The following is a 16,055-nucleotide window of genomic DNA, read 5'->3' as shown; positions in this document are numbered from 1 at the left end:
TATCACTCCTTTTTGTGCTTCCTTATCGCAACCGAGTTTCACAACGCACTTACAGTACATCACGCTTCACAACATGTTGACGTTTACAGGCAGCGTACTGACATGGCCTGAAGTGATGGTTCGTAGTTAACAGCATTTTTGGTGTATTTCTTAGTTATTTTTTGAGGCACAGCCTATTTATAAAAAAAATGCGTTTTGTATCCAATGGCAAATGACATAATAGTAGTGATTAAACAATTACAGCAGCGTAACATAAAAACAATGCAACAAAATCAATTAATTTGATAAATTCAGTATTAAAATATTCTTAAAGGAGAAAAGGATTCTTAAAAAATGTTTACAGCTGTAAAGTTTCTGCTACATAAATCATTTGTTTAAATGCTGTCAATACGTCAGTATATACAATTTAAGTATTTATGTATATGTAATTGTACATGTGCAGAACCACACTTTATGTAAAATACATACGAATACTTGTTATGTCAAAATAACAGGTAAGAACAAACTTATCCAGGTCTAAAAAATATGTTATGCATAATGCCACTGTATAAAACCATGCAATTAAAATGGTTTGTGTTAGATGCATGTGTTTCAATTTGCCTTTAAAAAAATGTTTTAATTACTATTTAAAGTAATTGTCAATGTTTTGGTTTTGCAGGCATCTGCAGCAACTGTAGAAGTAGTGCAGTGTATAGAGAATATTCCATTATAATGGAGATTATTAAAATTCTTGCTGAGTGTCAGTATGTAATGCAGTGTGAGTCTCTTGGCCCCTCTCCTCTCTATTGTTGCTTTATTGCACAGGCAATACCGAGGGTTGTGCTCATTTGTATTTAAGATCTTTCTCTTGGCAAGGGGCGTCCACAAACACTGGCAAAATAAAGCTATAATGGTGCACAATAACCACAGACAACATGATTAATTTCAGTGCTGGTAGAGTAAGCATTCTCTACAACATTTTAAATGTTCAACAACATTCAGTTCATTGAGTCCTTGGCTCTATTTTGACTATGTAAGCTTATATTATTGCAACAGTGTAAACTATTTACTCAAGATCCATAAATCTACTCGTATTAGCATTTTTTGGTATATTATGTTTTCTTGGACGCATCCTCTGATGTGCCATTTGACTTGGACACAGTGACCAGTTTTCATGTATACCCTTCAGTTCAGGAGATGGACAGTTCTCCCATCTGGATCATTGAGAAAGCCCAACACAATTAAGCCCAAAATATCTCTCACAGATTCCTCTCTGCTGGAAGTACAGACAAGTTATCAAGTGCCTGGATAATCAAGCACCGTCTTCCCAGAATAATCAGCATGTAGTCTCTGATGTGTGAACCTGACCTTACAAATGCACTTTTATTTTAAAATTAAATGTAATATTCTCCTGTCCTTTTCTGCTTATGATCAGATTGATGAAAGCCACTAACCTTGATCTCAGCCGGTGAGGCAATATAACAGTGTCTGCATTATGAAAATGTATTCTGAAATTTTACTAGGTTGGCTCATACTGTCTATTGCTTGGGTCCCCAGGGCTGCGTCCTAAAAGAACACTGAGGACGGTGCTGTGGTCCGCAGAGGAGCCAGGCGGGGTGGGAGCTGCTCAGTACTTCCAACAGCACAAAGTACACTTCCCTATTACACTAAAAATATATTGTGTTCAATGGGTGATTTAAAACAAGGGTGGTAAACACAGCCCTGGAATGATTTGAGAGGGGAAAATATTAATATAAAATGATAAAGTATATTTATGTTAAGTTCATTAATTGTATCTAGCTTCGAACTAACTTTGGATACAGAAACACTAGTACCTCTACAGGTTCTGATAGGTTAATAGTACAGATAATTTTAGCAGCATTCAAACATGATAGTCTGGTACGCAAATGAGGTTACTTAAAAACATTATCTTGGACACACTTTGACACGCTTTTATACGTAAGAAATGGTCACAAGTAAGGGTAACGTAAGGGTCATAAGTGAGTCATAAATTCCGGAAGGACTCTTCACATCTGGGACGCTGTTGAACTCTCCTGGAGACTATTCCTTTGGCATGGTTACATGCCTCTAAAAATAATAAACAACCCCTCCAAGCACAATTAGATTAAACATAGGCTATAACTTTTCCCTTCAAAGCTGAGTTTTGTCAGGACTTACCTGCAACATGAAAACTAAATCCACACAGAGCACATATAGTGACCAATGGTGCGATACATCCTATGAAGAATTAAACATGCTAAGTCACAAATGCTAAAGACACAGTTATACCAGAATAGGTACGCTGGTTTTAAGAAAACTATGATTTCCAATTCATTATATAGAACAGGAAGATGGATTGCAAATCTATCCCTTCACAACATTAGGAACTGGAGGCGTACGTCAGAGGTGATTTGACGTTATATAATGAGCAGAAGGTGCGTCGCATCTTTGTTTTTCCGCTGAGGAGCCGGACTTTTGGTTATATACCCTAACACATCCTGTGTAAAAAATCCTTTGTTGCCTTAAAGGGAGACGTCTTAGCTCATGATCTCATGTCTAAAAAAAAATTATATCCAGACAGAACAATGTCATGTCAGCAAAAAGTTTCCTGCTTTTAGCTACAGATCTTAACTGCTGATCGAAACTGTGCACACACATATTGTCACATTTCACATGACCCAGAGAACATTTCGTTCCTCCAAGTTTGTCCTAACTTATACATTTCTAAAAGCTTGGTTATATATCTTTAATAATGTGCTTTTTGCTTATATGATTATATTCCTTTAAATTCTTATGAGTAAACAATACATCTTAAACAATAATAAAAGTTGTACCCATATAAAAGTAAAAGAACACATCTAAATGTAAAATTTCCATTACACTACCAACAAGTTATCATTGTAACAAGTGTCACTGCTGCTGGCCCTTACAGCGCTCCGCTTGAGTCTCCTGGCCTGACCGCAGTGTTGGACACAAAGTAGGAGCTCTAAGCAGAAAAGGTCAGTCACTGCTGTTCCGCAAGACCCACTCAGTGTGACTTATTGGATAATGCTGGGAAAGCGTGCCCTGGAGAAGGGGACGCTGCGGAAGCCACGCCCTACCCTGAACGATTTACCGTGGCGGTTACAAATATGGACTAGCCAAGCAGGGTAGTGCAACATATGGCAGTCTGGGGTGGTTCCAGCCTAGTTCTAGGGGGGAAAGAACACCAGCAGAGACGACAGAGCGGACTCTGTCGAGGGAAAGACACAGGCTCGACTACAGAGGAGCTGGACCGTGGAAGAATACACATATGGACCACTACATATGGACACCCAGCCTAACACAGGTTCCACAATGCATACGAGTGTAGGTCTGGCGTCAGATGCTCCGCAACATCTGACTGCCGCAGGTGTGATGGAGGAACTCAACAGGATTAGCCATTTCTGGGGAACACTACTGGAGCAAATAGACGCACGTATCCGGCCCAGTAGGCGGGAGTGGTGTTGCAAGCCAACACTAAGAATGGGTCCTTCGTGCTACTGGCCACTGGAGGCAAGTACACGGGAAGATACCGGCTCTACACGAAGGCTATAGAATCTAGTGAACGTGTTGAGTGTGTTCGCAACCCGAACGGGCAAGGCACGTCTTGGGATTGGTACGCCAAGACGACAGCATCCACTATCCAGTGGGCTAACCTCTGCTTGGAGACAGCCTTTCCCTTCTGCTGGCCTCCGTAACAGAAAAAGAGCTGGTCTGAGGTCTTAAAGCTTTGCGTTCTGTCCACGAATAACCGCAAGGAGCGGACGGGACATTTTTTTGCTCATCGCATTAATATATTCAAAAAGACATTCAAAATGCAATTCATACATATATTCTGACATTTATGTAAAAAAATGTCTGGGTGACACAACTGTCATATCATAATGATGAAATAAAGCCAGAAATAATAACAAAACTTATTATCATAAAGAGTAACACTCTTGACACTGTGTCAAGGTCTTAAAGTCTTTCATAATATCAAATAATTTGAGAAGTTAAGGCTGTAAAATGCCATGAGGTGCAAATCCCCCAGACCTAATGATGTTCATGCATTAATAAGTTCATGATTAGTAGTAAAAATAAATAAATAATAATTAAATAAGCATTAAGCAAGCATTAATATGTTGTTACTTTATACTTAATGGTTACATTATTAGTTTGATTAAATTGAAACTTTTCTCTCAAAACTTTTTAAACCATATGAAACCAACATGAATAGAAAGAATACAGTTACTTTCTTATATTTCTAAGAATTTTTTCTTATTATTTATTGTTGGCACTCTTATGTCATTCACTCTTGTACGGTATATGTAATCTCTGGTGAATGTAATTAGTAAATCCCATATATATTTACCAAATGATTAGTTATTATAAATTATCCTGAAGTGACATTGTTCTAGCTAGTTGTCTGTACTAACAATATGGCATTTTCTATGTACTTTGAAAAACAGTTTTAAATGTAGGTATATACAGTCCTGGTCAGAAATATTGGCACATTTGGTAAATTAACAATGAATTTGTTACAATGTTTTTACAAACAATCTAACATTTTATTGATGTAAAACCATTTAAAATATGGTAAAATCTCATTATGAAATAAATGTATTTCTCTAATACACATTGGCCACAATGAATGATTTCCTTTTATTAAATACTTTTTGCAACCTCATTTTGCCAAGGTGACAGCTCTGAGTCTTCTCTTATAATGCCTGATGAGTTTGCAGAACACCTGACAAGAGATCAGAGACCATTCCTCAATGCAGAACCTCTCCAGATCCTTCAGATTCCCAGATCCATGCTGATATACTATCCTCTTCAGTTTTCTATAGGATTCTGGTCAGGGGACTGGAATGGCCATGGCAGAACCTCAATTTTGTTCACACTGACCCATTTTTGTATTGATTTTTATATTTGTTTTGGCTCATTGTCCTGATGGAAGATCCAACCATGGCCCATTTGAAGATTTCTAGTAGAAACAGTCAGGACCAAGAAGTTCAGGACCTCCTGCAGAAAAATAGGCCCACAACATTAAAAATCCAGCAGTATATTTAATTGTATACATGGGGTACTTTTTTATCCCTGTGTATCTGAAAACTGAATATGCTAAAGTTTTTTTTTTTAGGTGAGAGCAGAGGATTTTTCTTGAAACCCTCCAGAACAACTTGTGGTGATAGGTGCTGTTATTTTTTTTAGGCTTTCTGCAAAGCCTATATTTTCTGCCAGCTGTGATCCTTGGAGAGTCTTTGGCCACTCAAACACATGTGTCCCCTTCCATGCAAATTCATAACATTTTCTGTTGATTGGAACTTCTTAATTATTGCCCAGATGGTGGAAATGTGAAAAGCAATGCTTTAGCTATTTTCTTGCCACTCTCAGCACATCAGAACTATATTCTTTTGTTTTACCTATTGTGATGGATGATGGCCTTTGTGTTTCCTCATATTTATACTCCCGTTCCTAGTCACCCTGTTGTGCTAAATATTGTGAATATGAAGGGGAATATACTTCAGAGATATTTCACTCATAGGAATTTTTAGGGGTACCAATAATTGTGACCAACGTGTATTAAAGAAAAAACATTTATTTTTAATTAGTTTTACTTAAATGAAAGGTTAGGTTTTATGTGATTATTATTATTTATTTATACAAATAAAATATCAAAAGGATAAACAATGCAGATTTATTTTCACAGCCTTCTTTGATCGTATTTACCAAGGGTGCAAATAATTCTGACCACAGTTAAGCGCAGACCTTTTAAGAAATTTTATGTAGCACATTTTTCTCTGTTCATTATAGCAGAACATTCATTCAGTACTCTTTTGTCCTTGAGAGCACTTCATCATCTTTCATCAGGATCTTTTATCCTGAAAGTAAACAGTACCATCACAATTAGTCCTGTTTATAATTATTTAAATAGCCTATTTTACTGTGTTGGATAATGGCATCGGACAAAAAGCTTTTACCAGGTCTGTGTGGTGTCTGTTTTAATGCTGAAAGTACTCTCAGATTTGATCCTAATTTTAGCTGGAGGAGCAAATTGGCTGAAATTTCTGTCAATAATGTTGTACTTGGACTCTTCTGGTTTTGGAGCGAACAGTGCAATAAACCGTATTTGTCAGGTCTGTGTGCTGTAAAGTGATACTTTATGGTATGGAACAATTTAGCCAGCAGTTGGACATAAAACTCTATTGTATCTGCGCACTGCCATGGGATTTCGTTTTTTACTTTATGAGGTTGGATTCTGATCATAGAGCGGTGGTTTCAGGCCAAGCAGGATTCAAATGCTGCGTTTTGGCTACTGACCCAACTTTTTACTGTATTACATCCAATTATGTAGATATTTGGTAGAGCTTTCTATGACCTGGACTAGCAATTCACTGCTGAGAATGAAACAAACCATCATTCTTTTAGTAGAAAAAAATTTGTGGCAGATACAAGAAACCAGATTAACAAAAATCATTCAGTGCTACTTTATATTGGGTTGATTATAAAAAAAACATAATATAATACATATTGTACAATATAATATTATTAATATGAATATTTTTTTAAATTGCATTTTACATTCTGGTTTTGTGGTCACTTTTCCTAAGGCAAACATCTCAAACTTTGACCTGGTTATGGAGTCTGATCTGGGCACCTTCAGCCCTCTGGGACTGCAATTCACTGGCAGCGACAAAGCTCGGGCAATCATGAAGGAGGTGATGAAACTGTTGGCTGCCATCAATGTCACGTCGCTTGAAGAACACGGAGAGGGAACGGATATTAACATGTGGATGAAGGCTGGGGTTCCAGGTCAGTTTCATCTAGTGCAGAATTCAGTCTTGGTTCTTGCCTTGTGATTGGTTACAATTAGCAAAGTAAAACAGCATACTAGAAAGACAGTTACCAAAATATGAAAATTCAGTTACTCTTTATTTTGATGGTCCCCTTTAGACATTCTGTTGACTAACATGTCAACTAACTTTCACTAGAGTATTAATAGGTTAAGGTTTAAGGTTTGTGGAATAAGTTGCTACTTTATGTACTTGCAAAGTTACTAAAGAAATATAGTCAGTAGAATGTCTGTTGGGGGAGAATCAAAATAAAGAGTTTGCAGATATTAAGCAGACAAGCTACTAATACTCGAATGAGAGTTAGTTGACATGTAAGTGCAACATTACTTATAGTCAACACAACAAAATGTCTGTAGGGACCATCAAAAAAAAGGTGTTACCGAGAAGTCATTCCAAACCTGTATTTCTTTTGTATTTCTTTCTTATGTGAACACAAAAGAAGATATTTAGAAAAATGCCACTAAAACAGTTGAAATATTCATCAAAATAACTTATTTTATATATTTCTTGAGTAGCAAATCAGCATATTAGAATGATTTCTGAAGTATGATTCTGAAGACTGGAGAAATGTCTGCTAAAAATGACATAATAAATATAAACCAGTGATTTTAAATTGCAATGATATTTCACAATGAAACAATTACCGGTACACGCAGTCTTGGTGAGGATAAAGAGACTTCAAAACATTTAAAATATCTTACTGACCCCAAACATTTGAACAGCTTTTTTTTTCTTCATCTGAAATATGGATGAAATGTGGATTATCGAATAGGATATATGAATATTTTGTGCCTTTTTGCATTTGCTTGTATTATAATAATTTATGAACAAGTATTCAAGTTTTTCATTTGTATTCAAGTTAAGAAGCCACTCAAGTAAAAGGCTTAAACCAGTCATGGTTTGACACATTGTTTGTATTGTTTTTTGTATGTTTTTCTTTTCATTTACAATATTCAACTTTTCAACCTCCCTCATACAAACTGCAAGGGACGTCAGCAGTCTAATGACTTGAAAGAACTGCATTAATTGTTTGAGTTCAGCCAATGATCTGTGAAATTAGCTCGGAAAAGCCTTGAATTCTTGGCAGAAGTGAAGTACAGTGAGCTCTCATTGTTAACCCTCAGGAGCAGATTTGGAGAGAGGTGCAATGTACTGTATCATTTAATATTTTCATACTCAGAAAACATGCAGCACTAGCTTTTTATGACTATTGATCTTTTTTTTATTGCTATTAAAATAACAAACCGTGACAATATCTTCGATATTTCCAAAGAAAAAAAAAATGTTTGTAGCATTAGATGTGTCTTCTCTACCTTTCTGGCGTAACATATGTTTGCAGAATTTAGGAATGTTCAGTTCACATACCCGTTTCTCAGAAAACCAATGCTACAGCCAGTTGTTCTATTATGAACTGTCTGTTCCGTGTTCCCGCCCACTGCCAATTTAATATTGTTTTGACACTCTGGGTTGCCAGTTGAAGGAAAACAGTGTACTTCAGCCATGGACATAAGCAAACGAACTGGGTCAGAGATCGCAGATTCTACCCTACCTAAAAAGCTTCAGCATTCATATAAAAATCTCCATGAAAGGGAGCATATTAAAACGCGGATTAATGAACTCATCAACCTATAGGGCCCTATTTTAACGATCTGAAACGCAAGTGTCAAAGCGCAAGTAACTTTGTGGGCGGATCCCGGCGCTGTTGCTATTTTCCCGGCGGGATAAATGACGATCGCGCCTGGCGCAAATCTAAAAGGGGTTGGTCTGAAGTAGCTTCATTATTCATAGGTGTGGTTTGGGCGTAACGTGAAATAAACCAATCAGAGCGTCCTCTCACATTCCGTTTAAGAGCCGGCGTGCTTGTTCCATGGCGGATCGCTATTATAACGGCGGATTTGCCAGCGCACGGCAGGAGCGGTTCACAGCCGAGGAGGCCGACGTTCTCGTCAGGGCCGTAAAACACAGAGAAGTGACATTGGGGATGATGGGAGAAACCCCCCCAAATTAGCTTCGGTTAAACAGGCGTATAATTTGGGTAAATGTGTAGCCTAATCTAGATTTTTTTTATTTTTTTTATCTAGATAGATCTTTTTCCACATCTTCACGGACACAACAATGATTTCCCTCGTGTGTTAATATTTTTCCTTGTAATAATGTATGATTTGCAAAAATGAAAACTGCTGCGTCTGTTTATATTAGAGAATCAAAGTGGATGCGCGTTAACACACTAGGCTACATTATGGCCAAGCACTCGCCCTTAAAATACCATATCACTAACGCGCAACGCGCCACTGTCTTTAGACTGTTTTTTTCCTGGTCAGTGGCGGAATTGCTTTCTAAACCTGGAAAATAGCACCAGGGGAGTTTTGCGCCGGAACACGCCTCCTCTTTGCGCTGAACCGCCCCCGCGAGCGCAAGTTCATTCCCTAATTTACCGACGTGCGTCTGTGGAGGGAAAAGTCCGCTGTGCGCGGGTGCAAAATAGGAATGATACATGCGTCGGTGTACAAAGTCAATTGCGCTGGGTGCAAGATAGGGCCCATAGTGTGTAAGTCTCCTCGGATTTCATTGTCAATTGCACTCGCTCCTGCTTCGTGTCCTCAATTTTTCTTCAGCATAAAACTTGAGTAAAAAAGTTAAAGGGACATTGTGTAGGAATTTCTCCCATCTAGCGGTGAAATTGTATTTTGCATTCAAACGAATTGTGCTCTCCAGTGCCTCGCTTTTTCAAATGCGTGTTGCATACGGGAGCCGTTATGTACCAAAAAGCTATGACAGGATGTCTTCTAATAGCACTTCATCGAGTTTTCCTTCGGGTGAACAGGTTTGTTATTTCAAACAAACTGCAACTTGACACAACGAACAAACGAATAGTATGAATTACTGACTGTGAAAAACATGAACTATTGTAATAAGTAGTTATGCCTTTTTCATTCGTTATTTTTTCTGAAGTACGTGCATTGTTAGATATCATCATCAGATGATTCAACAGTAGGGAGAGGAAGAGGGAGAGTGAGAGGACAGAGAGGCAGTGGATCGGTGAGATCCAAGCGACCATATAGATCTTCTGTCTATATAATAAAGTACACAACCAAGCAATGAAAAAAAAGCTTGTAATTTAGACTGTAACATTGACTTACCTGTCGAGAAGAAAGCAGGCAACTGACCTCTTTTGAAATCTTTCTCCTGCATTAGCTCTTTCCAAAAAGCTGTCCCGACATTAACTCTTGTTTTTTTTAATCTCCGGTCACGTTTCCTTTTACGGTCTATTTTGGACTTTTTTGGCGATAAGGATTTCTTTTCCTGTGACATAAATAATTGTCATTATTTACTCACCCTTATGTTGTTCCAAACCTGTATGAGTTTCTTTCTTCTGCTGAACATTCATGTTTTGAAGAATGTTGGTAACCAGACAGTTGACGGTAGCCATTGAGCAGACCTATTCAACCAAAACCAAACATATTAACATTGTCATATCCATTACCAGGCCAAACAATCCGACAGTTGTCATGACATACATATTTGATATTCATTTTCATGTCATAACATTTCTTCGTTTTTTTGCTTAATAATATGCTCTCAGACTCTGGGACTTCACTGTATAAGCATACGTTAGCTCTTGGGAAGTCAAGCATGGCAGCTATACTGCCTTCTCCCATCATCATATTAAATTACTCGTGCATAAGAATGGATAAATCTCATTAATGTCTGTAGTCACCAGTCTGATTGCTTTAACCACCAATGAACTGTGGCACACAAGAGGATCCGTTGTTCCCCTAATGCACACAGTGTTATCAGATGAATTGACTAGGACATCACTGCAGGAAAAATGAACGCAGCAGGAGGCATGTAGAAATGTATGGTAAAATTCCAATGAAGTTTAAAGCCAACACGTTAAACAAATGAATCATCCGCACAGCTGTCTAAACAGCCAAAGCAACATAGAGCGACTTGAGCTGCTTTCTTTTTTCCCCAACGACTGAAGATTTTGTGCTGCATTTGGTTGCTCTGTAGTTCTTCCCCTTGACAAAGCTGCAAATTCAAACATGAAATATTGGCATCTATTTTCAAGAACAGCTCTTCTCAAGTTTAAAGTTGTAAGTTAAGATGGTTTCTGTCAAAGTCATGGCAGTTAACCAACTCGACAGCAGAGCTTGATACGGTTTGTAGAATGGACCGAAAATACGATGAAGTATTGTGAGCATTTATCTTTAGCGTTAAAGGAGCAGTATTATTTTCACCACCAGGTTTGTGCACTTTTCAGAAATAAGTTGAGAATTCCATAGATTCCAATCCAGTTCCTTAATTTGGATTGAAGTACTGTAAAAAATGATAATAAAAGATCGATACAAGAAATCAATGTATCAATGTATAAAGATTGATACTGTTCAAAAGTTTAGGGTCAGTAAGATTTGTTTTATGTTTTTCTCAGCAATGCTGCATTTAATTGATCAAAAACACAGCTAAATTAGTAATATTGTGAAATATTATTAAAATTTAAATCTACTTTAATATATTTTCAAATTTTCTTTATAGCTGTGCCTGTGATACATTTTCAGAATTGTCTCATGATCCTTTATAAACCATTAAAATATGCTGATTTGAAACCTTTCTTATTAATAAAACAGTTAATTGTCGGCTTTATATGTTTGTGGAAATGGTGATACATTTAATTCAGAAGAACAGCATTTATTTACAATAGGATTTTCTTTTACAACGTAAAAGTATGTCAATTTTAATCAAATGAATGCATCCTTGCTTAATAGAGGTATTAACATTTTCACGTACTGAACCCAAACTTGAACGATGGATGGATGGATGGATGGATGGATGGATGGATGGATGGATGGATGGATGGATGGGTGGGTGGGTGGGTGGGTGGATGGATGGATGGATGGATGGATGGATGGATGGATGGATGGATGGATGGATGGATGGATAGACAGACAGACAGACAGCCAGTCAGACAATTAGATCCATATTAGACAATATACATACACAAAAAGGACTGTGCACGTTTAAATATTTAATCAAATACATTTGAAAAACATCACCGAGTTGTGTTTACATTTTGAGGTTTGTTGGAACATAGCCTCAACCCTATGCAGTTTTTTTTTCTGTTCACTGCCCTTTAGAATTGTCCCTGTAGCGTGCATTGCACCGTACACCTCACACTATTGATTCTAGGGCAGAGAATAAGCAATGCTTCACCAAGCACCCTTCTAAGGTCAAACAAAACTGTCCCTGTATTTCCAGGGGAATAAAGAATCTTGTGGCTGGTGCCTGTTCACATATGGGATCAGTACAGAAATAGATGGCAGGCAAACAGTCTTTAACTGCAACCACATGCATACTGGATTCTTTTCCTCCATGTTTTATTGCTCCTCCAAACAAAGAGAATGAGGCCTGCAGTGGGATATAGCAAACGCTTTTAAAGCACACTGATCTAAAACCGATTATGCATGAGTGATGCTGTGTTAATGAGTCACTGGCTGGTCAGCTTTTCATCAGCATCACTTGGATCAAGGCCTAGAAATATGAAAACCCATTCAGAGTTAAAAGTAAATAGAAAGAAAGAAAGAAAATGCGTTCTGTCGTTCTGTAATAGCACAAAAATGAATGGTAATTTACTCACCATGTCATTTGAAACTCATATGACTTTCCTTCCCCAGTGAAACACAAGAAGAAAAATTCTTAAGTCTTTTTTTTTTCTCCATGCATTTACTATGAATTGGGCCTGGAGCTTTCAAGTTTCAAATACGACTCAAAAGCACCATGAATCAATCTTAAAATGGGTTGACGTGACTCGTGTGTTGTATTCCCGATGCTCTAAAGGCATACGATAGCTTTGTGTGAGAAACAGAACCGATAATCTTCTCCACCAATTTGCTGCAGCAACCACTTAACCTCATCCATCTAATATGGGAACGAAATATGACAGTGTTCAGAAATATAACATAGCATAGTTTCTGGAAAAAATTTTTTGTGTTATTTAACATTTAAGTATTGCATGTCTGCGTAGTATTTTGACTTTGCATTTCACTGTTTTTATTCATTCTGAGTAATACTGAATCTGTTTTTGTGCAAGTGAGATGAATAAAGGCCAGATTTGCAGTTTTCGCCAGCGCTCTTTTGGCGTTGAAAAAAAAAATACTGTGAGGATTTACTAAAGACACGCAGTGAAACATTTGTGCTAAAATGGCGTGGACAGTATATACAACATGTTGCATTTGCATATGTAGGAGTTTCCCTTTCAGATGCAAAATTAATGGAAGGAGAATATTTAGATGAATCATGCATCTAGCTGCGTCTGTGTTCTTTAACTTGCCCGTCAGCAGATCACACGCAGAACTTTCCACTGCCATTGGTGCTTTTATGGGATTGCACTCTCGCGCTAATTCTCCCTGCATAGTGTCACACGTATTAAGTTCTGTTTGTTCTTAGTTTCTGTTTTTCACAGACTTTTGGTTTGTTATATGTGGGCGAGTAAATGATGGGTGAACTATTTTAAAGAGCAGACGTATCCAGACTCTTTAATATTCGAAGGCAGAAGGAGAATTTTCACACATGTGAAACACAGAATCACACCATTTCAGCTCTGTTCACTGTTCTGTTCATTCTGTCTTTTCCCCCCCCAGGCGCCAGCCTGCACACTGCAGACCAGCGGTACTTCTGGTTCCACCACAGCGACGGTGATACAATGAGCGTTCAAAACCCAGAGGAGATGAACCTGTGTTCCGCTGTTTGGGCTGTGGTGGCCTACGTGGTCGCTGACCTGGAGGAAATGCTCCCCAGATAGTGAGTCTCTCGTAAACGCCTGAACAAACCCCTGTCCATCAGCTTACAGCAGCCGGTCGATCAAACCATTACCTTGAGAATCCTCTAACAGCCTGATGTTTTTTTTTGTTGACTTTATCATAACCTCAGATACACTCCTGATCACTCCACTGTCATGTAGTATGTACTGCTACTTTGATAGATGTGTAATTTTCTTTTTTAATTGTCTTATTATCCTTTTATTTAATTATGTAATTTCTATTTGTAATTTATTTATTGATTTGACAAATTTCTAAACATAAGCAGTTAATAATCTTAAAATGCACATTAAAAAACTGAATAAAGATCCAGCATCCGTGACTAAAATTTGAAGAGTCTTGGTTTCAGAAGTTGATATAAACAGTGTGATGCTGTTATGATGTCATAATTATTCCACAAACTGAATAGGTCTTATTCATCAGATCATATGACTTCCCCTTGGAAACTAAGCCCAGTTCTGCTTTCATAAAACAAACAAGGTAATGGAAACGCTGCTATCAAGCCATTGTTCCTCTAATGTAAAAAATTTTTTTTTTTAGAAGGTGTTAAAACGTTAGATGAAAATGGTAATTTACTCACCCTCATGCCCTTCCGAACTCAAAAGACTTTCATTCATCACTAAAACACAAATGAAGATATTTTTTTATTAAATCTGAGAGATTTCTGTCCTTTCATTGAAAGTCAATTCCTGTGGAAACATGTTTCCGCCACGGAATAAAACTATTTATTGCGACTTTTTATCTCACAATTCTGGCTTTCTTTCTCAACTTGCAATTGTGAGTTATAAAGTCAGAATGGCCAGATATTAAGTTATTAAGTCAAATTCTGAGGAAAAAAAAGACTGACCCACAATTTAAAGTAAGAATTGCGAGAAAAAAAGTCAGAATTGAGAGATGTAAACTCGAGTAGCTACTGTATTAGTCGCTTTTTTATTTTGTATTCAGTGGCGGAAACAAGCTTCCATACATTCCAGCAAAAGATACAGTAATCCACTTGAATTAAGATATTTAATCCAAGTCTTCTGAAGAGACGTGATCGCTTTATATAATGAACAGATTTAATTGGCACATTTAATAGGTCTTTATTCACATCTAAACATTGATCAATGCACATACAGTACATATACTGTGTAGCACATCAAATATTGGAAGCACATTTGAGATTCCACAAAAACCAATGAGGGTTGTTCTTTGAGCTTCCGTTTACCATATCTATGAACTCCATGCATGTGTATTGATTAATGTTTATATGTGAAAAAGCCTAAATTAAATATATTTATCCTATAAAGCTAACATGTTTCTTCAGAAGACTTGGATTAAACGGCCTGATTCAGATGGACTACTTTTACAATGTCTTTATCTAAAGCTGAAACGTTTTATTCGCATGGACTTTAAATGGACAGACAGAAATTAAATCTCTTAGGTTCTTTAAACCGAAAGTCTTGTTTGAAATTTTCATTTTTGGGTGAACTAATCCTAGAATAAGCACTCAGAATTGAAAACACCAGGCTGGAATTTGTCAGATATTGTAGTAAAGTTATAGAGCTCCATCATATTAAATCTATAGATCTGAGAAAAATTCTCATTTAGGATAATTTTTCATCTGAAAAACAAGTTAATTCTGAATAACTGGTTTCAAAAATGCTTAAGAAAAAATATCCTTTCCTAAACCTTTCTTTGTGGGGTGGTTATTAGAATTAGCATAATTTATTAGATAATCTTATGCTGAAATTAAATATTTAAACATCAAAAAATTACTTATTCTTACATTATTGTGATGAAAGTTGTGTGTACTTTGGATTGACATTAAAAGCACATATAGTGTTGTTTATCAAGCGAAAGAAAATGTATTGGTAATCTTGCATCCTCATTTAGTTGTATGGGTACGTGCGTGTGTCCATGTGTGCCTGCACTTAATGTCTGGTTTTCAATTTCATCAAACAAGTAAGTTCTTGTTTCTATGACAACTTGGATTAAGAAGAGCTTTATGCAAGAAAATCGGCCCGGTCTTTAGTTTTCCCACAGCGCTTCTACTCGCGCTGACTAAATCTGAATCATACAAGCATCTTGAATGCACATGTTTCACAAAGAGAAATGTCACAGACTTGGGAGGTTATGTGTCAGTTTCATGGGATCTGTGCTTTATTTATTTTTTTCGTTTTGCAGCGATTACATGCTGACATGAGCTTTTTATAGGGAAAATTACCCAGATAAGTTTGGTTAGCAGGCTAATAGGTCAGTGTTTGCTCAAAATGAAGACCTGGTTGTGTTTAAGTGGTGCTTACTCCAGTCCTGACTTTCACTGTCTCATAGACATAATTATTTCATCTGTCCTAAAGAAAAATGACTCCACAAGAGTTCTTTCTCTCTGCTTTGATCGGGTAACAAAGGTTTGCAGACTTGA

The 16,055-nt window shown here is 37.2% G+C and overlaps 1 protein-coding gene across 1 annotated transcript in view; it reads left to right on the top strand.

Annotated features, from left to right (window-relative positions):
* The window catches only part of LOC307005715 (carboxypeptidase Q-like), a 56,736-nt gene extending 42,761 nt beyond the window's left edge, over positions 1 to 13,975 (top strand). The window contains exons 6-8 of the mRNA XM_079626109.1: positions 1,537 to 1,628; positions 6,594 to 6,795; positions 13,475 to 13,975. Coding sequence (XP_079482235.1) covers positions 1,537 to 1,628; positions 6,594 to 6,795; positions 13,475 to 13,635 — 455 coding nt within the window. The 3' untranslated portion in view covers positions 13,636 to 13,975. The remainder of the gene's footprint in view (positions 1 to 1,536; positions 1,629 to 6,593; positions 6,796 to 13,474) is intronic.
* Positions 13,976 to 16,055: the final 2,080 nt, after the last annotated feature.

The sequence above is a fragment of the Phoxinus phoxinus genome (assembly GCF_949152265.1).
Source record: "Phoxinus phoxinus genome assembly, chromosome: 10".
Classification (NCBI taxonomy): Eukaryota; Metazoa; Chordata; class Actinopteri; order Cypriniformes; family Leuciscidae; genus Phoxinus; species Phoxinus phoxinus.
The sequence above is the reverse complement of the archived record's forward strand: the minus strand, read 5'-3'. Positions and strand labels throughout refer to the sequence as shown.